Source organism: Mastigoproctus giganteus, chromosome 5, assembly GCF_048544385.1.
Source record: "Mastigoproctus giganteus isolate SK-2022 chromosome 5, ASM4854438v1, whole genome shotgun sequence".
NCBI classification, from domain to species: Eukaryota; Metazoa; Arthropoda; class Arachnida; order Uropygi; family Thelyphonidae; genus Mastigoproctus; species Mastigoproctus giganteus.
In genome coordinates, this window is record NC_143579.1 from 195,467,720 (window position 1) to 195,491,026 (window position 23,307).

General features: G+C 36.3%; 1 protein-coding gene across 1 annotated transcript in view; it reads right to left on the reverse strand.

Annotated features, from left to right (window-relative positions):
* The window catches only part of Iml1 (GATOR complex protein Iml1), a gene marked incomplete at its 5' end in the record, with an annotated part of 444,528 nt that overhangs the window by 261,426 nt on the left and 159,795 nt on the right, over positions 1-23,307 (reverse strand). The window contains 2 exons of the mRNA XM_090374757.1: positions 41-110; positions 9,197-9,270. Coding sequence (XP_090230883.1) covers positions 41-110; positions 9,197-9,270 — 144 coding nt within the window. The remainder of the gene's footprint in view (positions 1-40; positions 111-9,196; positions 9,271-23,307) is intronic.

Below are 23,307 nucleotides of genomic sequence, written 5' to 3' on the forward strand. Positions count from 1 at the left end.
TTAATAACTAATATGGTATCATAATGTTAAGTGTACTTACCAATGGTGTTGGCAGTTTAATGCGTGGAACAAAATTGGAATAGCTAATATGCTTAGTTGAAGAATAGAAACTAGAATATAAAAAATAAAAACAGCACATTAAGGAAATAAATAATATAAATTACAATTGTTGAACTGTTTATATGCATCTTTTATATTACACTGTTATAATATAATATATAGGTTTGTGCTATAGCATCATTTTTATACGTGGCCAACTACTAAGTAGTTACAAAATTGACATTATTTAAGTATATCTCATATTGTGAATGCCTTCACGAGTTGTCATGTTATTGCGCTGCCTCGAATAAGTAATGCTTCTCTAATAGAAAAGATTACTGTTTCTATTCTTGGTGGATATCATCATCCAATTGGCACCATTTCAGAGCTTATTGGCTCTTCATCAGTGGGTCCACTGGGGCCCACCGAGAATAAGTAACAGTAGTCTTCTCTATTAGAGAAGAGTTACTTATTCGAGGCAGTGCAATAACATGACAACTCATTGTGAGGGCATTCACAATATGAGATATACTTAAATGATGCCAATTTTGTAACTACTTAGTAGTTGGCTACGTATAAACATGATGCTATAGCGGAAACCTATACATTAGTTAACTTCTTCGTAACCTGAGGCTGTTGCCATAAACAAATTATGTAATTTTCAATTACTATACACCATCAGGAATCTCTCATATTGTGGAGTTATACTTAGCAACTGGGATTTTGTGAAGCATCAAAATGTCATCATTGCAACACCAGGGTTTGTCTGCTCAAAGCCCCTGAGGAAGTAGCAGAGACACAGAAATGTGAATGCCCTCCGACCAATGAAGAGCCAATAAGCTCTGAAACAGTGCCGTCTGGGTGGTGGTATCCGTTGAGAATAAGTAACAGTAGTCTTTTCCATTACAGAAGCATACTTATTCGAGGTAGTGCAATACCATGGCAACTCGTTGTGAAGATATTCACAATACGAGATATACTTAAATGATCAATTTTGTAACTATTTAGTAGTTGGCTATGTATAAATATGATACTATAGCACAAACTTATATATTAGTTAACTTCTTCAAAGCCTGAGGCTATTTCCCTAAACAAATTATGTAATACTGTTATAATATTTAATGTCATATTGAGCAATTAGACTTCACACCAGCTGATATTTAAATAAACAAATTTCAAAACTGCAACTAAAACACTTTATTTACAATAAAATAAAATAAAATATAAAATGTGAAATAAAATATGATGATAAAAGCGATAAAAACAGTGAAATAATATACTAAAATACCGTAACAACTGTAGCTTTCGGAGATGGCGATCTCCTTTCTCAACAGCATACTTCTTGCTGTGCGGCACATCCTTAAATAGCAGATCTATGGCACTCGTCACATGGTTCCTCAGGAATATGGTTGGAATTTCCCATTTGCGCACCAGAACCGGAAATGGCTCAGGAGTGCGCTAGCTGAAACCGTTCATCTCGTCCAAGAACAACGGTTTCAAAGAGGGGATGTAAGCATACACCCCTGTCTCTATTAATGGTATTGCTAGCTGCCCCAATACATAAACTCTCAAGCCATTTACGGTCCCAGAACCCCTGTGCATGATCCATGATGACAGCATCCTCCGGGGGGAAATTTGATGTTGCTTCTCTCAGAAGTGTTCTGCCATGGCAGACTTGCCGTAATTTGCGGACTTTACTGCATTCATATGCTCCCCCAGACGGTCTTTCAGTTGTCGCCCCGTCTCACCCAACACACCCCACAATCCGGGCATTTAATTTCGTATACCATCCCACTGTTGGCTTCTTTCGTTATGGGGTCTTTGACACGGGATATCACTGTGTGCAACCTCCGTCCCCGGAGTTGCACACAGCGTAACTGACACCCCCGAATTATTCGTGCAATGTAGTCTGAAAAGCCCAGATAGTAGGGAATGTATGCAGTGCTCACAAGGGCGAACGGCTCATTACAGGTGGACTTTGCTCCTCTAATAAATCTGTCCAACAGCCTCTGGGTGTAGCCGCATTTCTTGAGGTCTGCCATGACACAAATAATTTCATTATCTTTATCCTCGGAGGTGCTACAGTGGGACCACACCCTATCTATTAAAGCCTTGACAACACTATCCTTGTGTTGGCTGGCTTGTGCCGAGGTATAATGGGGTATATTGACCCAGGCACATGGGTCAATATACCCATGTGCCTGGGTATATTGACCCATTACCTAATTACCAAGTCAAGGAATGGTAGGATCCCCTCTGCTTCCACCTCCGAAGTAAATTTGATAAAAGGGGAGAAGCTATTAAGCACATCAAGTACCTGATCCTCCCTCCCCTTTTGTATAATGGTGAATGTGTCATCAACAAATCTTTTCCATTTGTGCATGGGAAATTCCAAACCCTCAAAAATTCTGACTTCGAATTCTTCCATAGCTAAGTTGGCCACTATGGCACTAATAGGGAATCCATGGCTGTGTCATGGACCTGCCTATACATGATGTCTTGGAAAACCATGGTGGTAATGGATAAACAAAAATCCACACCTTCACAAATATCATTAATACTTAAAGGAGACCTAGTACTTAATAATACATCCTTTTCTAATGCCATTCTAACACATTGGACTCCAAATTTGATAGGGATACAAGTGAACAGTGATGTAACATTGAAAGAAATCATAATTTCATCTTCTCGTATAGTCTGTCCTTTTATAAAATCCACAAACTCTTTGCTATTCTTGTTGACAAAGTTGAAAAGTCCTACTATGGGTGTGATCAACTTAGCTAGGTACCTTGATAGAGCGTATGTGGGACTATTTACAAATGATACAATTAGCCTGAGTGGTATGCTAACTTTATGTATCTTGGGGAGCCCATAGAATCAGGGTAAGCGGCATCCAGCAGCATGTAATGACCAATATACTCCTTGGATATCCATCCAGACTTGTGCCAACGCTGTATAAGGTTATTCACTTGTCGCTCCAAACTAACCAATGGATTCCTACGGGTGACTTTATACGTAGTGGTATCTTGCAATAGTTCCAAGGCTTTATTAAAATATTGTTCCTTGTCTAAAATAACTGTAGCTCTACCCTTGTCCGCGTGTAAGACTATGATTTCATCATCTTGTTTAAGTTCCCTCAAAGTCCTTCTATAACTAGTACTAAGGTTGGAGGGGGCCGACTTGGCCTGGCTCACGATAGCCACAGTTCTAATGCGTACTTCATCAGCCTGGATCGCTGGTAACTTATAAATGGCTCTCTCAATCCCATAGCTATTTCCATGATGGGAGGTTTGTTGGGCATCAGAGCAAACTTGATACCCAAGCTTAGAACCCCCCCCTCCTGTTCCTTAGTTAGCCACTTTCTACTGAGATTACAAATAAAATTAGTATTAACATGGTGATGCGTAATCACTGTCTCCTCTAATAATCCATTAAATTTGCTGATTTGCCTCTGTTTATGCATATCTGAAACCTTAGTTGTTTTCTCCGAGACTAATTTCACTACCAATGATTGATTCACAGGAGATATATTACTAACACATTCTAGAGCCAAACCAATTTGTCTTCTGGTAATCCTTAGATCATCATGTAGTTTGCGGATCCAGATACACAAAATTCTTTTTTGAAACCAATTGGTAGCTCTAACTAAGCGATCATCGTCAAAAGGCATCTTTATGCGAAACCCATATGGAACTAGGCCATGTGCTTTACATCGCTCTGCAAATCTTAAATGTTGTTTCTGTTTGGCTTCCGTCAATACGGCTAGCAATACCATTAATAGAGACGGGGGTGCACGCTTACATCCCCTCTTTGAAACTGTTGTTCTTGGACGAGATGAACGGTTTCAGCTAGGGCACTCCCGAGCCATTTCCGGTTCTGGTGCGCAAATGGGAAATTCCAACCATATTCCTGAGGAACCATGTGAAGAGTGCCGTGGATCTGCTATTTAAGGATGTGCCGCACAGCAGAAGTATGCTGTTGAGAAAGGAGATCGCCATCTCCAAAAGCTACAGTTGTTACGGTATTTTAGTATATTATTTCACTGTTTTTATTGCTTTTATCATCATATTTTATTTCACATTTTATATTTTATTTTATTGTAAATTAAACCACATCAGTTTTAGCTTATATTTCCATTTTTATACTTATAATTTTATTTTATTTTATCGTAAATAAAGTGTTTTAGTTGCAGTATTGAAATTTGTTTATTTAAATACCGGCTGGTGTGAAGTCTAATTGCTCAATATGAATTGTCCCAGCCTTGTAGGCCTATTTGGAGATATATTTAATGTCTACATGATTAAGACTTTAACAGAATTATTTACCATTAATAACATTAGTAAGAACATAAATATGAGGGTAAACTGAAAAGCAATTTCTCTTACTGCATACCTTTTGAAGGAATAAAAATAAATTAAAGAGGAAATGTGACTTATAGAAAAAAAATTCCTTTAATTTGATGTATAATTTTCAACATATGTAGTAAAGAAAAGTGGAGAGACCAAACATCCCATCATGGCTGCTTCAACTTCTTAACTGGAGTTATATAACTTTTCTAAAAATATACATGCACTTGAAGATAGCAACAAGTTTACAGTAAATCATCTTTATTTCTCAACCTGTATTGAATTCTGTTATAATATTTAATGTCTACATGATTAAGATTTAACAGAATTATTTAGCATTAATAACATTAGTAAGAACATAAATATGAGGGTAGACTGAAAAGTAATTTCTCTTACTGCATACCTTTTGAAGGAATAAAAATAAATTAAAGAGGAAATGTGACTTATAGAAAAAAAATTCCTTTAATTTGATGTATAATTTTTCAACATATGCAGTAAAGAAAAGTGGAGGCCAAACATCCCATCATCAAAGCTTCAACTTCTTAAACGGAGTCATATAACTTTTATAAAAATATACATGGACTTGAAAATAGCCAAAAGTTTACAGTAAAACATCTTTATTCCTAAACCTTTATTGAATTCTGTTAGCATATTTTTCAAAAATTCAACCTTTATTGTCTTTAATAACTACAGAATTCTTTAGTCAATAGGCTACATCAAGGATGACCAGTTGGGTGACAAATACACAGCAAATGCATCATATTGGAATATAATGTACGAGGTTAGTACAAAGAAAATACGTGGTCTAAACATAAGGTTCACAGTATGAAGTGTTTCTGGATCAACAGATGCTAGATGAATGGTTCCATACTGTGTGTATACATATTTTTAATGATTAATTCATTAATGAGGGATTCAAGGTGATGTTATCAAAAATCATTATTTCTTCCATTTGGCCTCGCTCTCTCTCTCTCTCTCTCTCTCTCTCTCTCTCTCTCTCTCTCTCTCTCTCTCTCTCTCTCTCTCCCTCCCCAATTTTGATTATCAAAAGGCTATATTTGATTATGCCATCATTAATATTCACTCAGTGATCAATGAATCGATGAAATATGACCACCTCATCCATAATGGACTATGCTGCATAGCTCTCAGTATAAAAAGCTGAACAGCTTTGTATAGTAGAGCAGTGGTAATTTGCACCTGGTCATGCAAGTCAAAGTGATAAAGTAACAGTAATGGACATAGAGTTTCAAAATGATTTCAAAGAGTTTCAAAACATTTCATGGAGTTTCAAAAAGGGCATGATTGTGGGAGCTCAAGAGTCGGGTGCTTCCATATCAGAAACAGCATGTCTTGTCAGTTGTGTGTGGCCCAGTGTGGTTAAGGTGTACAGAAAATGGTGTTAATTGGAACAAAACACCTGCCAACAGAACTGTAAAGGATTATGCCAGGTGAATGTTCATGGTGAGCAAAGGATGTTGTATGTAGGTTGTAGTGTGTTGTATAACTTCAGCGGCAGGTCACTGTGCAACAGCTGACATCACAATACAATACAGGGAATGCAAGAATATCCCAAATGACAATAATCTGCATGCTCAGACATATGGGGTTTCACAGCAGACGACCCAAGAGACACCCTCTCCTTAGACCGGGGTTCGAGCCCGTCACCACCAAATACGGAGGATGCGGAAAGGTCAGGGAATGACCACTTTTTTTTTTTTTTTTTGGTAGTTGTTGGCGCATAGGCTTCTGTGGCCATAATGCACCTCCAAAGGTTTTTGCAGTACTTTAATCCAAGCCCGAAGCGGGAATCGAACCTGCGACCTTTGGGTTGCCAGGCAAGCACTTTACCCACCCAGCTAGCCCGGTCGGCCAGGGAATGACCACTGCATATTCCCGGAGCAATATGGCCTTAGTTGCTAATGCTCCTAAAAACCAAATAACAAACAAACAAACCCCACTGATCATCATCAACGGTGATTGCTGTGATGCAACAACACACTGGTTGGACGCTGGAGGACTGGAAACAAGTGTGCTAGTTGGATGAGTCCAAATACCTGGTGTAACTTGCTGACAGACACGTGTGTGTGTGTGTGCAAGCAACATGAGTCAATGGACCCATCATGCATGGTGTCCGTTATCCAATCAGGTGGCAGTGGTTGCTTAATACAGACCATCTTTTGCTGGCAAGAGCTAGAACCCCTGGTGGGTGGGGACCAACGTTTCACTGATGAAGTCTACCAGAAGCTCTTAGGATACCATGCACACCCTACAATGTTGCATTTTATCACAGACAGAAATGGGATCTTCTGAGACAATAATGTAGAATGTCATCAGACCTGTACTGTATGAGTAGACAAACTGACAAGAAACACAACAAAGATATCACCACATTGATTAGTCTCAAATTCACCTGACCTCAATCTAAATGAACATTTATAGGATGTTTTGAAATAGAAAGTGAGACATAGCAACCGCCATCTATTCCAACACTGTGGAAAGCCTTGCCAGCAGCATGGCTGTATATCCTTAAGGACATCTTCAGACATCTAGCGGAGTCAATGCCTAGGAGAATAGTGGCTGTTATCCATGTGAACAGTAGTCCAACATGGTATTAGGCAGGTGGTCATAATTCAGTGATCACTGAGCATGTATGTGTTTTTATATATATATATATATATATATATTTATTTATTTATTTATTTTATTATTATTTTTTAAATTACAGATTACAAAAAAAATTTGTACATTAATTATATGCAATATTTAATATTGACATAATATACCTTTCATATTAACATTGCTCAATGAAATGCACTTATCAAGTAGAACAAAAATAAATAACTACCAAGGATATTTCGAATTAACTTCTAATATACACACAGATGTACTCAGTTCTCTCTTTATATTACATCATGCATCGGCATATGGACATACTAGAAGATGCATGATGCAATTTGAAGGTGCAAGTTCATAAAAATAAGCTAATTCCCCTAATAACAATGAACGATTCCCATGATGTAATGGGAAGGGTGATTGAAATTACTCTGACAATAAACATTACCTGCCTGACCAAAATAGTTACATGAGGTGTGGCAATGAAGTTCCCACACTGGTGCAATAAAAAGAACACAAAGTAAAGTAGCTTAAAAATGGTTTTATTTTTATTCAAAGTAAGCATCACCTGAATGAATGCATTTATTGCACCATTCTATAAGTTTCTGAAAAGAGTCAGTGAAGGCATCCAATGAGGTGATGTTCGGTTCAGCAGTTACATTTTTCTTTATGTCCTCAACATTCTGAAATCTCTTTACTTTAAGGGCAGTTTTCACCTTGGGAAAGAGGAAAAATTCCACTAAGGCTAGATTGGGAAAGTAAGGTGGATAGTTGATCTGTATAATGGCATGTTTCATCAGAAATGTTTTCATAACAATTGCAAAGCTCCCGTTTTCTTGAAATTGCGGCCTCACCTGGGAAATGCACTTCAGTAGTCTTTGAAGCACCTGTATATAGACATAGCTTTGACTCTCTCTCTCTTTCTCTCTCTCTCTCCCCCCCCTCCTTCAAGTACAAATTCATTGTGAATCACACCCTGTTTGTTACAAAAAACACGATCAGCATTGTCTTGATACTGGACTTTTGTAAATTAAACTTCTGTTTTGGGCCTTGGTGATGATTTTGAAATCCGATGCATGCTCTGACACTTTGTCTCTGGATCATATCGAAACACCCAACACTCATCTCCAGTGGCAATATTGTCGAGGAAATTAGGATTGTCTTGAAAATTCTGGAAGAAGTCTTCCCATGATGACACTCTGTTGCTCTGCTCATCTGTGAGGCAGTGTGCCACAAATTTTGTACAGACCTTCCTTTTCTCTAAATCTTCATGCAGAATTTGGTAAATCTGCCTCTTTATTTATATTCAACTCATCAGCCATCATTTTAAGGAAATTCCTAATGCTATCTGCTTCTTACAAAGATGTATCTGAGCAATGTTCTATTGTTTTAAACTGCACTGCAGATACTAAATAACATCCTTACTAATGTGGGATTTTCAAGCATATCAACTATTTCAGCCACTGTGTGCCAGTTCATATGGTACTCGGGTTGATGTGATTTCATCATGTATCGTCTGTATAAGTATACGTTTACAGGCTAATTTGTATGTTGTGGACTGAAAAACCCAAAATAACCAGTATTAATCACTAATGTTGGTTTAACAATCTAAGTTGTTGTTGTTTGGTTTTTAAGAGCATTAGCAACTAAGGCCATATTGCTCCGGGGATATGTGGTGGTCATTCCCTGACCTTTCCGCATCCTCTGTATTTGGTGGTCATGGGCTCAAACCCCAGTCTAATCAAGAAGCATGTGCTACACACTGCTGCTCCTGCCCACCTGGTTACGGAGGTGCCCAATCCAAGTTGTGACAAACTACACAACTTATTCAACAGAAACATTTCAGTTCTGTGCATATAAAACTGACTGAATGACTTCACAATGGGCTAAATGATAAATTGTATAATATTATGGTAAATGGTATAACATATTACATTCACTCCTGGATAGACAAGCCTGAATCCTAAATGAAAATGGCCATTCAGTATTCCAATCCTATTATCAGTTTGCAGCATGTATTGAACAATGCTATTTTCTTGCAGTAATCACATTCTTTATAACCCTATAATAGAGTTTATAACATTAACACTTTGTGCAACTATTTAGAATAAAATGAAAGTCCTGTAAGAAATACAATGATATATTCTACAACATTTTTTTTGATATTTAAAAACTTCTCAGATGTCAAACTATACCTCAGATTGATCCAGTGGGGCATATTATAATCATCTACTTCAGTCACATGATTCGATCTGTTTTTGTTGTGAAACTAGAAGATAAAAACAGTAAATCTAGTCAACTGACTTCAGAAAAAAAGACAATTGAGGAAGAAATGATAACGAAAACAAACCAGATTAAAATTACAGAAAAAAAGAAAATTAAAATTACACAGTTAAATTGTTAATAATACATTTGTCATTGATGATATAGTCAGATCTCAGATCTATATCATTAATGATATAATCACAGATCATATCTCTCAAAATATGATATCGACTTATACACAAAAGGTATCAATCAGCTGCTTCAGTGATTCTCAAAAATTTCCTATTTCCAGTAATCTTTTTTGCAATAACCCAAAATTTATAACTGTATCATACCCCTTTACTGGTAAGAAAAAGCTTAGTTCCTTCTTCGCTTGAGACTGTGTTCTATTTTTAATTAATTACAGAGCTGCAAATCAAAACAAAAAAAAACTGATTGTTTTACTCCAATGTGATACTTGCTATAATTTTGCAATGCTGATTTCCAAAATGGCACACATCTTATTTTATGTCAAGGGTTTCCCCTCTAATTAAAAAAAAAAAAAAAGGAATTTTTCTTATATACTTATGAATTTCCTTATGAATTTTCCTTCTAATTATACCTGGATATTTTTTTTTATTACACAGGGTAACTGAACTTATTTAACAACTAAAAAATTCACAGTTCTATTCTATTAGAGGCAAAAATGTGAAACTTGTATTAAAGGACAGAGTATGTCGTAAATTTTTGCCTTTATGTCTTGCACTTATTTTGTAAAATAGCAAATACCTTGACTGTAATTTGGGTTTTATCCCTACTTTAAAAGTGTATGGACCATTTAGCTTTGTAAAAAAGATTGCCACAGGCACTGTAATGGTCTCTTCACTGATAACTACCAAGAGATTTGGAAAGTATTTCAAATGGGAACAAAAGAAGTGAATCTTCAAGCTCATACCACAACCCAGCTTCTGAAATTTAGTCAGCATATTTTCAACGAACAATTTTCCAAGAAATTCTGAATGTAATAGTTGAAAGCTATGCCTCTCTTTCAACTAAGTTTACTATTCCAAACTGTTCATCCAATATTAATTTCCTGATTTGAGATCACATCAAGATTCCTTAATTTTCTCGTAGGCAAGAGCCAGGAGTTTCCCTCAAACATACTTAAAGAAGTCATTGCTCTTATCTAATACTATCACAGATTGCTTCATCAAGTCTAGTTTCATGCAGAGTGGAAGTAACAGCACTCTGCATGAAACTCTGCAGAGTGGAAGTAACAGCACTTTGGGTCAATCACCTTTTCACGAGTGATAGTTTTTGAACGAGGTGTCAGAATGCAACTGGGTGGTCATGGCTGCTTCTTCCAATGGCAACTTCTCATTCTGCTGTCTCATTCACATAAAAAACAGCATTTTTAAGTAACCAGTTTCTAATCAAGTAGCATGCACAGAATGAACTGCACTGCAGAACCTTTTAAGCTTTCAGGCTTTACCTGAAGAAGGCAGGAAATAAACTCTACTTGCTTTGTTGATAGGCAGTCCTGGAACTACATATTAATCCAACAATATTATTGCACTAGACCACTAAGCTTTCCTATAAAAAAAAAAAAAAAGGGACAAATTCAATTTCATGGCTTCTGCTCAAATAAAGGTATATACACTAGGAGAAAACAAGTCTGTGGCATGGAGGATGTATCCCAGATCTTCTACAGAATCTTTCAGAAGACTCAAGTGCTCTAAATGATTAGTAGATTTTTTAATTGGTACAGTCAGTACTCATCTGTATTACCATAATCAGATTCAGTATTTGGCACAATTCTATCAAGATTCCTGATAGAGAAGAAATATTCACATTGCATCTATGTGTTATAAGTCTCATTGCAAATGAAAGATCTGGATAAGAAATTTCTTGCTCAATTTTAGAGAATACATTAATTATCAGTTGCACTGCTATTTCTAGCATTATAACTTTGTATGTTTCATGGACAGAAATAACAACCATCTCCATGTTTCTTAGGTTCATACCATATTACAGGAATTCCAAAATTCTTTCCTTGACTGTTCCTTCAACATCAAGCTGTCACCCACATAACAAAATATGTCAGAATTATTTATGTATCCTCTTGACATCATACTGATGAAATTCTGAAATGGATTGAAAAAAAGAGGGGAGGAGGATTCAATAAAGTAAGAAAAGGAATAAATTTTTTTAAACAGCTACTATCCAAAGACCTATAAAAATAAATATGAACATTATATAAAATTACATGGGAATGTAAAATAACAAATCTTTGCATACCACTGTAATGGTATGCTGCAACCATTCCCTAAAATAACTTTTGAGACCCATTAGGGATTACATCCAGCTTGCTGAGAAACACTGAACTATTTAAATACAAAAATAAAACAAATATAAAATCTCAGAGAATGTACATAAAATGCAATTTAAAAATCATAATTAACAAGTTAGGTAATGTACACATATTTGCAAATTTCAGGTACATTTGATTTTTGTTTTTTAAATTAATTAAAGTTTATCATTTTCTGTCACATATGTATTAAATAGAATAGCTTGAGTTTTTTTTTTAAATTAAAGTTAAGTTATGCTATTTCAAAGAATTGTTATAATAACTTGAAACTTAAAGATTATACTCCACACTTCAACCCATATGGAGTATAATCTGACTTTAATTTTTAAATAATTACAGCTTATTCTCAGACATTTCAGTACTTCCTGTACTTCTTCAGTAACTGTAAAGACAACAGAACTGGTAAATTATGGTGACTTCATTTACACAGAGTTGTTAATTTGATTACACATTTCTTACTTGTTAATATGTAGTCTTTAGTTCTCATGTGTATAATAGAAAATGAATTAGCCAACAAACAGCTATTAGTAAACATATGGTAAAGATTAATTTTATTAGTTTAAATCATTTTTAAATCGCTTAATAATTCAGTTAATAAGATTCAATTTTTTAATAAACTTAAATAAATATATAGCCATGAATACTTCCTTCCTGTATTGCTGTCCTTGTGGTACTATCAGCCTCACATACCAAGCAGTTTATAATTAATTATATTTATGTTCTATATAGGTGACCCCTGCTTAATGCTGATAATTCATCCCAGAAAAACAGAGCACTAAGCAAGTGCCGTATTCCCATAATGTAACATATGTATTTGTGAGTTTCAGTCTATACCACCGCGACTCACAAATAATAAAACGGTAGTGAAAAAATGTCAAATGTCAGTCAAAATATTTAATATTAAAAATCTGTACATATAAAATATTCTCCGTTACATATGTATATAATTATGCAGTAAGTAACTATATTATGTATCAAAATTAAACTTAAAATGCAATTAAAATCATGAATCTATTAATCTGATGGCCCTGGGCCGTTGAGTTTTCGTAACTGGTCGATTTTCTGTTGTAGACCCTCTTCCTAGTAAACTAAAAGGGGTTTTACTTTAAAATCCCCCACAGCGTTACCACTCAACAATAAGGTCAACTGATCCTTCACCGCTTTGAAGCCTGGCATGTTTTTTCCTTCTTTCGATATGAAACTTCTTTTAGGCATTCGTTTCCAAAAAAATCCTGTTTCATCTATGTTAAAAATTTGTTGAGAAGTATAACACCTCTCTTCAATAATTCTGTTTTGAAAGTTTCGACTCCTTCTTAATCTGCACTTATGGCTTCTCCCTTAATTTTAAATCTATCGAACCAGCCCTTACTAGCTTTAAATGGTTCCACTTCTTTTTTTTAAGGTGAGCTTTCTTCAGATCATCATATAGGCTAATCGCTTTTTATTTAATAATATTTAACTTAACGGAATTGAGCGTTGGATATTTTCAATAAAATTATTTAGAAGTCCCTCCATTTCAATTATAATAGCCGGCCTAGCCATAACCAATTAGTTGCTTGCAGTGGAACAGCTGTCTTTCCCACTGCTAAAATTAATTCTTTATTTTTTATAATTGTTCTTACAGTTGAATCTGCCAGTCCTAAATGATTGCACACATCCACTTGTCATTGAACGGAATCGATTTGCTTCAAAACGTATAATTTAATTTTCAAATTCAGTTTTTTCTTACCTTAGTAGGCTTTGTACCGCGTCCAGACATTGTTGCTTTTTAATTCTCATCTGAAAATGTAGCTGCATTGCTTTAATTATTACACAATGTTTGAGTAAACTGTCCATTACCTAACACTGTACTGAGTGATGACAAGACTTTGGAAAAATGTATATACTTGATCATTTTTTAAAATGTTGATCTCAGAACTATGTAACAAGCCACCGTACTGCAATTAAATTAGCGTGAAAGAAATTTTCACTGAGCATGGGAAATTTTCGCAAGTCGGCGTGAGAAACTTTTTAATGCTGTTTTGCTATTCATTTTCAAGCTATCGACTACATCAGATGAAACGTTTCATTAAACATGTCAAAAATTTAATCTGTACGCTGATAAAAGAGCATTATAGTGAGTTGTGACAGTGTTAGAGTGAGATATGGGTTATAATATAAGAACAGCGTAGAGTGAACTGCATTATAACGAGGGCCTCCTGTATTATACTCTCAAACCAAGAATTTTTGAATCAAAACTCAGATTAAGGTCTCCTGGGGCCAATCAAAGTTTGTACTTGAGGGTAAGGGTTTGTTAGTTTATTTGGTTTTTAGGAGCATTAGCAACTAAGGCCATATTGCTCCGGGATATGCGGTGGTCATTCCCTGACCTTTCCGCATTCTCCGTATTTGGTGGTGACGGGCTCGAACCCCGGTCTAATCAAGAAGCGTGTGCTATGCACTGCTGCTCCTTCCCACCCGGCTACGGAGGCGCCTTGAGGGTAAGGGTGAGCATATTCAAAGAGAGAGAATAGAGATTTGGATGTTGTAGGATTCAATATCTGTTTGGTGGTTAATCTTTGTGAGCATCTTAACCATTTGGGTGGTTCAAGATTACATTAGAAGGGGGATACGGGTTCTTTTTTCGAGATATAAATATTAAAGTTTCTATTTTTGTTTTTTTCTGTTCTAATATTCTGCTTTTGAAAATATGCAAATGGTTAATGTCTATCTGCATGCCCTTGTTTGTTTTGGCTACTATTGTTGAGTATGCCAATAATGAAGGATTATTGTTACAGTCTGCATTTTCTGTGCCTATCAATGGCTAGAACAGAGGTGTTCTTGAAATCCCTAAGGTGATCCTCACATCAGATAATGGTAGGCAGGATCTGATTTTGTTATTAGGCTGTGGGTTATGTCATATTACGTTCTTTAATTCTTTTGAATAATCTTCTACCAGTTCACCCAATACATGATTTTTGGCAATCCATGCATTATAAATTATACACTGTTTAGTGGAAACACCCAGTGTATAGTTAAAGGGTCCTTAGGTCTTCATCAGGGGTGAAGCGGGGGAGGGTTTTATTTACGATATTTTTAATGATGTCAGTTCTTTTAAATCTGAAGTACGACCTATTTTTTTGGCTATGTTTTTTATCTTTTCACTAATTTCAAGGACATAGGGCCTAATTACTCTTTTTATTTTTCTGGTTCTTTGTCAGATGAATGTGTGTTGAAATATCTCTCTTTTGTTGTTTTAATTGTTTTCATTATGAGTTTTTGTGGATATTTAGGAAATTCTGTTTATTTCTTTTTTGAGTGCTTGATCACTGCATAACCAGAAAGCTCTAAGAATGAAACTCAAACTTTATAACAACACCAGTGTCTGTTATAATAGAACCAGTGTGGTTTCCTATATACTTCTATTAGAAATGAGTTATTATATTTCTTAACTGTTTTCGCTTCACTGCACATACTACTTCACAACTTTCTGTAATGTACAAGGTGGCAACAATGTCTTTTTACAACTTGCGGAAATGGTTACCATAAAACTGCAGTATTCTTTTACACATATTACAACATATGGCATTGTCTGGTGGTTCCATTTGTGTTCCATCATGACAGAAATTAATTCTGTGTAAAACATTTTCCAGATTATTTGTGGGGTGGCATGATCAAAAATAAAGCTGTTTCTTAGTACTGCTGTGCAACAATCTCTTCTATGAAGATGCAAAGGAAATTATTGCATGTGGACAGGTCTGAACTTTGAAGTGGCTAGTCAAGCACAGCAGGTAGCATGGGTGACTTATGGCCAAACTAACATTCTGGGAAAACTCCACTAAGGTATTAGTGACTGTGTAATGTGCCAGAGCCCTGTCTTGTTGGAACCAGACATCATAGTTAATGCCAAACAAATTGTTTTGCAATGGACTGGTTTATGCCACAGATAAGCATATGAACTGTACAGTATCAAAGAAATATGATCCAACCAATCATTTACTATCCATCTCAGCACATATCATAATGTGGAGAATTATGTTCCAATTCCTCAATAAAATGCAAGCTCAATACATCACACCTTTGTTATTATCATTTATTATCATGCATTCGTTACTGAAAATGAATTGCATTTTGGTAACATGTCAAATATATCCATAGATCATAATTGTCTGTTAAGTCCTGAATGACAATAGATGACATGGATGCAAATTCAGGTTGACCTTTATTTGCATTATTAAACAAGATATTCCAAACTGCCTAGATCATTTATGAGTGTTGACTTTTCTGATGACTTGATAATGTTGGTGTTCCAATTCTTGGCTTATCTTTAATGATGCCTGTTGCAAAGTGTTTACATTTCCATTGCAAACTCTTTGCAATGGAAATAAGTTGGGGTTATGGCATGACCTAGGGATCTTTGGTGTGTGGAGACCCACGAATGCCAATATCTACCTTAACATTTTTGGACATCCATGTTCCCTACAATGGGACAGTTCTTTGGTACAGAGCCAGGTTTCTTTTAACAGGAAAATGTTTCATGGATATTTTAGTTCGTCATCTGCAAAAAACAAAAAAAAAAAAAAAAAAAAAACCACTGTGATAGGCAATTCATTCCAATGATTTGGCGCACTACCCAAAAGTAAAATGCAGTGATAGCCAGCATTATATTACACCCCAAATTTTTTTTCTGACTGCAAAGATTGGCAATGAAAATGTTTCATTGCCAATCTTTGCAGTCTGCACTTTAAGTCATTCTTCATATGGATACTGATTAGCACCCCCTTACACTTTCATTGCTTTTCTTTGAGCTCTTTCTAGAAGTTCTATGTGTTTCTTCAAGTGTGGCCTTCAGACTTGAATGCAATATTCTTATACAAAGGGACAATGACATCCTTTTCCCCTTTCCCATCCTTTGCAAAAGTCATATATATCACACACAGAACACCATGTGCCTTCATGGAAATCATGTCTGACTAAATTGTAACCCCTAAGCCTTTTTTTTGTTCTGGATCACTTTTAATTCCCCCGTCTCCCAGATTATAAGTAACTCCTAGATTTCTGTTTCCCATATAGAACCTTATATTTAGAAGCATTAAACTTCAGTTGCAATTTTTCATATTATTTCTGCAACTGACCTACACTGTGCTGTCACTTTATTAGGTACACCCCTGCTGTGCACACAAATGGTTTATCCCACAACGTTGCAAGTCACATGACCACAGTTGTGGATATAAACGCAGCAGAACAACCTTTCTAGTATCAGTTAAGCGTGCAAACTGTAGCAAGAATGGGGAAAAGGGATGATCTAACGGACTTCAAATGTGGCATGGTAGCAGGTGCAAGACGTGCTGGACAAAGCATCTCTGAAAAGGCAGTTCTCCTGAACTTTTTACGCACCACAGTTTCAAGGGTGTATGAGAATGGTGCGGTGCAACAAACAGAAAACATCCTCTCAATGGAATTCCTGTGGAAGAAAATCACTTGTTTATAAGAGAGGTCAGAGGAGGAGGATGGCTAGAACTGTGCAAGCAAACAGACGGGCTACAATGTCGCACATCACATCAGAATACAACCTTAGTGCTCAGAACAAAATATCACAACGGACCACCAGTCGCACTTTGTCGTGAATGGGCTACAATAGCCAACGACCACATTGCGTACCTTTGTTATCAATGAAGAACAAGAGAGCACACCTCCTGTGGGCACAGCAACACCAGCACTGGTCTATCGAGGATTGGAAAACAGTTGCTTGGTCTGAAGAGTCGAAGTTCCTGGTGCATCATGTTGATGAAAGACTCAGAATTTGGTGAAAACAACATGGATCCATGGACCTGTCATGTCTGTCGACTACTGTCCAAGGTGGTGGGGGCAGTGTTATGGCGTGGGGAATGTTTTCTGCCACATTGTACCTAAACATTGTTGCTGACCAAGTGTATCCGTTCATGTTGACAGTTTATCCTCAGTCAGATGGTTACTTCCAGCAGGATAATGTGCTGATGCACAAAGCCCAAATCACTATGGACTGGTTCCAGGAACATGACAATGACTTTTCTTTGCTGTAGTGACCCGCTCAGTCCCTGGATCTCAATCCTATTGAACATCTTCGGGATGAGCTGGAAAGGGCTGTTCGCTGCAAGCCTACACCTCCGTCGAATCTCAAGGAACTGTGTGACACACACACACACATCTGCATGGTACTCCACTCCTGCACAACGTTTTCAGCATCTTGTTCAATCCATGCCTAGATGCATTCAGGCTGTTTTGAAGGCTAAAGGAGGCTCAACCCGCTACTAGGTAGGTGTATCTAATAAAGTGGCAGCATATTGTAAGTCATTCTGAAGCAAAATGACCTGTTTTTGGTTGTTAACCACCCTTCTTACCATTAAATCATTAACAGACTTTGAAAACTTCCCCTGCACTCCCTCATCAATGTCATTAAGAAAGATAAATAGAAGTAGCCCCAACACTGATCCTGAGGGACTCCACTTGCTAACATTAGTCCATCCTGAGGTATGTCCGGTTATTACTACTCTCCTCTTAGTCAGCTCTTGATCCAACTAACGATTCTGCCATTAATTCCAATTTGTTTCAGTTTATATACAATAGTCTTTCATGGAAAATCAAAAGCTTTACTGAAGTTGAGGTAAATAATGTCAAAGTTGTTTCTTGCATCCAACTATTTTACCACTTCATCATAATATTTAACTAGACTGGTCAGGCAAGACTTCCCCCTTCTCAAACTCATTCTGTGATCCATTAAGGATACAATTCTTATCGAGATTGTCTTGTATTGTATCCTTAATCAGACTCTATGATCTTACCCACCGCTGAAGTTAAACTAGCTGGACTATAGTTTGCCATAATATCTCTTGCACTTCCTTTAAGGATTAGGCAGAGTCGGTCCCCAAATTTGTGGGGCCCTGTTCAAGAATTACTTGTGGGGTCCTGTGCAAAAATAAATATGGGGTATTTTTATAACAGTAATTTTTTAATTTTTATTTTTTCAAATTTTTAAATTTTTTTAATTTTACAGCTCTTGGAGTGATGATAATGTGGGTAACTATACATTAAGACGGTGGTAGGTTCGTTAATAGAAATGTGGAAAAAAAGTGGATGATATTATTTAGACCATTTGAGCATAGAGCCCTGTTTGACAGAAATGGCTGAATATGCTTGTGGCTGGAGCTGGGATTAGGGAGATGTTTGCACTTCTCCAATCCAAGGATAATCTTCTATAGTATAATAATGACCTCATTAATATTCTCAATGGAATAACATATTGGATTGGTTTGGAATTGGGTTTCATGGTGCAGAAATGTTTGAGGTTATAATGCACTAGGACAGTGGTGTGCAAACTGTTGGGTGCGACCCCAACAGTTTGCACACCACTTGCACATTTATTTAAAAATTTCTGCAATCCAGAGGGATTGTGGAAATTTTTAAATAAATTTATTTTTTTTTTGTACATGAAAACTAAAAACTTGTTATTAAAATACTGTAGGTGTAGAGACCTTGCTACTCGAACTAAGTCTGAGAAACGAATGAACCCTACTGCCTACCATTGGGAATATGCCTTAATTTGCTCACTGGCTATAGACACACAAAAAGCAGCTGACTAGTGTGACTTCTCAGTAAGTATTAATACTTCTCAGTACAGTACTACTCAAATGCTGAGTAGTACTGAGAAGTACTACTCGATTAATCCCTTACGGTAATCCCTTTAGCTCTTAATTTGTGCTTCCTACAGCACAAATTCTCAAATGCCTAAAGGCCAGAGGTGCAAATGTGCAGTAGCAGTAAATATACATAGCAAGTGTGTTGCATGCAAGCTTTATTCTGCTTTGTAATTTGGGGCATTTTCCTTGCTGCAATAAAAATTATTTCAATTATGCATGGAGAAAAAAACCATTACACTGTCCAGAAGTCTCACGGCATAGTACAGTAATCAGACAACATAAAATTCAATTTATTAAATGATTGAGAGAAAGTCCAATTTTTGCAATACAGTTAGATAAATCCACAGAAAGATACTTCAAACCTTGCTCGACTTATTGGCTATGTTGGATACTGCTACGAGGGGGATATTTTGGAGGATTTTCTATTTTGAAAAGCTTTGGAAGGAAGAATGACAGGCCAGAAGATTTTTTATGTTACAAATATTTTCTTTCAAACAAATAATCTAATGTGGTTGTTGTTATTTGGTTTTTAGGAACATTAGCAACTAAGGCCATATTGCTCCGGGAATATGCGGTGGTCATTCCCTGACCTTTCCGCATCCTCCGTATTTAGTGGTGACGGGCTCGAACCTCGGTCTAATCAAGAAGCGTGTGCTATGCACTGCTGCTGCTCCTTCCCACCTGGTTACGGAGGCGCCATCTAACGTGGAAAAACTATGTTGCGATTTGTACTGATAGTGTGGTTCATTAGCAGGAAAAAATAAAGGTTTAAAAGGCAAAGTAAAGGAAATAGCTCCAAATATAGTTTTTAATCATTGCATTATACACAGGGAAGCATTAGTAACAAAAGAAATACAAATTGATTTGCACAAAGTTTTGAAAGATGCGATAAGTGTGATAAGCTTTATTAAAAAGTAGATGCTTAAATAGCAGATTTTTCACTGTACTTTCTAATAAAATGGGATCCACTTACGAAAAGCTTCTTTTATATATGAAAGTAAGGTGGTTGTCCAGTGGTAAAGTGTTGTGACGTCTTTTTAGCCTCAAACATGAAGTTTTATTGTTTTTACCAGATACAGATCAGAAACTTGCTCAATTGTTTACAAATACCAACACTTTGCTTATTGGAGACTTGAAGCGGTGAAACCCATGTTTAGTCTCTAGAGCAAAGTTTCCGGCATCCCCCTCCCCTCATACTTCTCCTTCAACCCATGCACGGTACTAAGTACTATACGTTTTGATACCTTTCGTGTTTGGGGTTTTCATAAAAAAAAAATAATAATAAAAAAAATTAAAAAATGGCTTGCAAAACTTAGCTACCTTGTTGATATATTTGAAAACTTAATGATTTAAATTTAAGTCTTCAAGGACAGGGAACAAATATATTAATACTCAGAAGCTTTCAAAAATAAACTTAACCTTTGGAAAACTGAATTTGAGCGTAATAATACTGAAATGCTCCCATGTTTTCTGATTTTGTTAACAGAAGTATTATTGACATTTTACAATTTAGGGATGTCACTGCACACACCTAACAATGCTAATTAAGAATTTTTGTCAAACTATTCAATGTATCTCAAGAAAAAAAAAAAGTTGTAATGGATTTGTGATCCCTTTGCTTTTAAAATTTCTTCATGTCCCGAAATTACCATTGAGCAAAAGGAAGATCTTATCGACCTCTCTTCTGATGAAGCATTAGTGCTCATTTCAAGACTACTTGTGAAAATTTTTGCCATTCTCTTCGAGATGAGTATCCAGAATTATCGAAAATGGTGATACAAAGATAGCTAACTTTCGGGTCTACATATTTATGTGAGGTTTGTTTCTTAAAATTAACAGCTATAAAAACAAAACAGTGTTCCTGACTTGATCAAGAAGATTACGAGATTAGCAATTTCAAATATTGCGTCAAAATATGGACCAAATCTTATTGGTTATCCAGGCTCATCCTTCTCATTAATTGTTTTGTTTTGTAATTGCTTGTTTTTTTATTGTTTTGTAATCTTAATTGAAGAATAAGAATTTGGTTTGTTGTTTTTGCTGTATTCAATAAAAATATTAAACAATTATTTAATGTGTAAATTAAAAAGGAAAATTTTTTATTCCTTTTTCAGTACTCAAATAAAATTTTCTACTACATAATTTATAAAATGCCATTTTTCTCTAAAAATCTTGTCATCCTCCCTCGGGGTTTACATTGAGAGGTCGCGTCAATTTTATATTTAATAAAGGGGGTCGTAAGCGAAATAAGTTTGCGTGCCATTGCACTAGGACAAAGTCATAATTTCAAAAAGGAACAAACAATTTGGCAACATGTTAAATAGGTTACATAAGAAAAAGTTGCATAGAGAATGAAATAAAAGGCAGTAATTAAGTAAAAATAAATTGTCTTATTTTATATACAAGAGCGGTAGGAAAGTAATACCTCCTATTTTTTTCCTCAGAAAATTTAATTCCTACAACTATGCCTTTTACATTAATTAATCCTGAATCATTAATAAACACACTTTTTTTTCCCACAAAGTCGCCATCATTTTCTATGCATTTCTGCCATCTCTGAGTCAGATGCTGTATCCCAATCCTGTAAAAGTCCTTATTCTTGCTCCAGAGGGCTTCGTGAACACTGTGCTTGAGCTGGTCATTGTCCGCAAAATGGGTTCCATGGAGTGCATCCTTCAGCGGGCCGAAGAGGTGATAGTCAAAAGGTGCAGAATCCGGGCAATGAGTTGGATGAGGAAGAACAGTGCACACCAGTTTTGCAATGGCCTCCATCAGACTCCCCTATCTTTGTCCCAAAACACTGTTGCCATGACTTTACTGTCTTTTGAACTTCTTCTTGTGCGGTGAATTTTGATGGTGCCACTTCATCGACTGTCTCTTCTTCAGGCTCTATTTTTCTGTTGTCACTGATGTTACTGGCCTGCCACTTTGGGGCTTGTCAACAATGTCACTTTCTCCACTTTCCCCAACATTTAACTGTACTGACATCTACAGTATTGTCACCATAAACATTTTTGAGATGTGTACAGATTTCAATGGACATCACTTCTTCCTTGGTAAGAAATTTAATCACCACTCTTTGTTTAATACATATATCTGTAACATCCAACATTTTGAATTATCTGTGTGCTGCACTCACGAGACTGATCACAGCACCACTCAGTATGGTGAAACTAGAGACCTCTATTGACCACTCAGTGACACACGAAATGATTTATAGCACCACATTTGAAAGCAAAAAATTAGGAGGCATTACTTTCATACCGGTTCTCGTAAGTGTATAGAGATTAACAGTTTGTAAAAAATTCAAAACTGTTGACACATGGCCATTATCAGATAAAATCTGCCCGAGTGTATAACAGCTCAATAAGATGGATAAAAGCAGCAAAATGAACATTTCTAAAATTGGTATGTTCAGTTAAAACATGCTTAATGGATAAAACAGTGTCACACTGCTTGCACATTGGAGGGTCACCAACTCTCAGCAAAAAGGAATGTGTCAGATGATTATGACAGAGCCAAGCAAGAACAACTTCCTCTTTATGATCTGTGTAGACTAGACACCTAGTTTGATTACAGGCTTGATCTGATATAGCTTATTTGTTACCTGTCTACACCACACTTCTTACCACTGTGAATATCTTATCATGGATTATTTGCATGGTCTGTATAGGGGACTGACAAGCCAAGATTATTCGTTGGGACTGCAGATTTGGCTGCAGTATCAACCAAATAGTTTCTGCTAATGCTGATGTGGGTGGGCGTCCACCAGAAATAGATATTGAATCCACCTTCATGGAGAGTGCACAACGCAGGACAAGGTTGGATGAGTAACGGATCACATCACTGATAAAGCCTGTAGTGTGCACTCAAAGAATTGGTGTATGAAATTAACCATTTGTATTTGCGAGTTCTTATGTGATCCAAGACTAACTCTATAGCATGCAGCTCTGCAGTATATATGCTGCATTCAGGGGGAATTCAGGGGCTCCAATATAGTACTGTCTGAAAAGATAGCAGCAGATCCCACATGTGATTG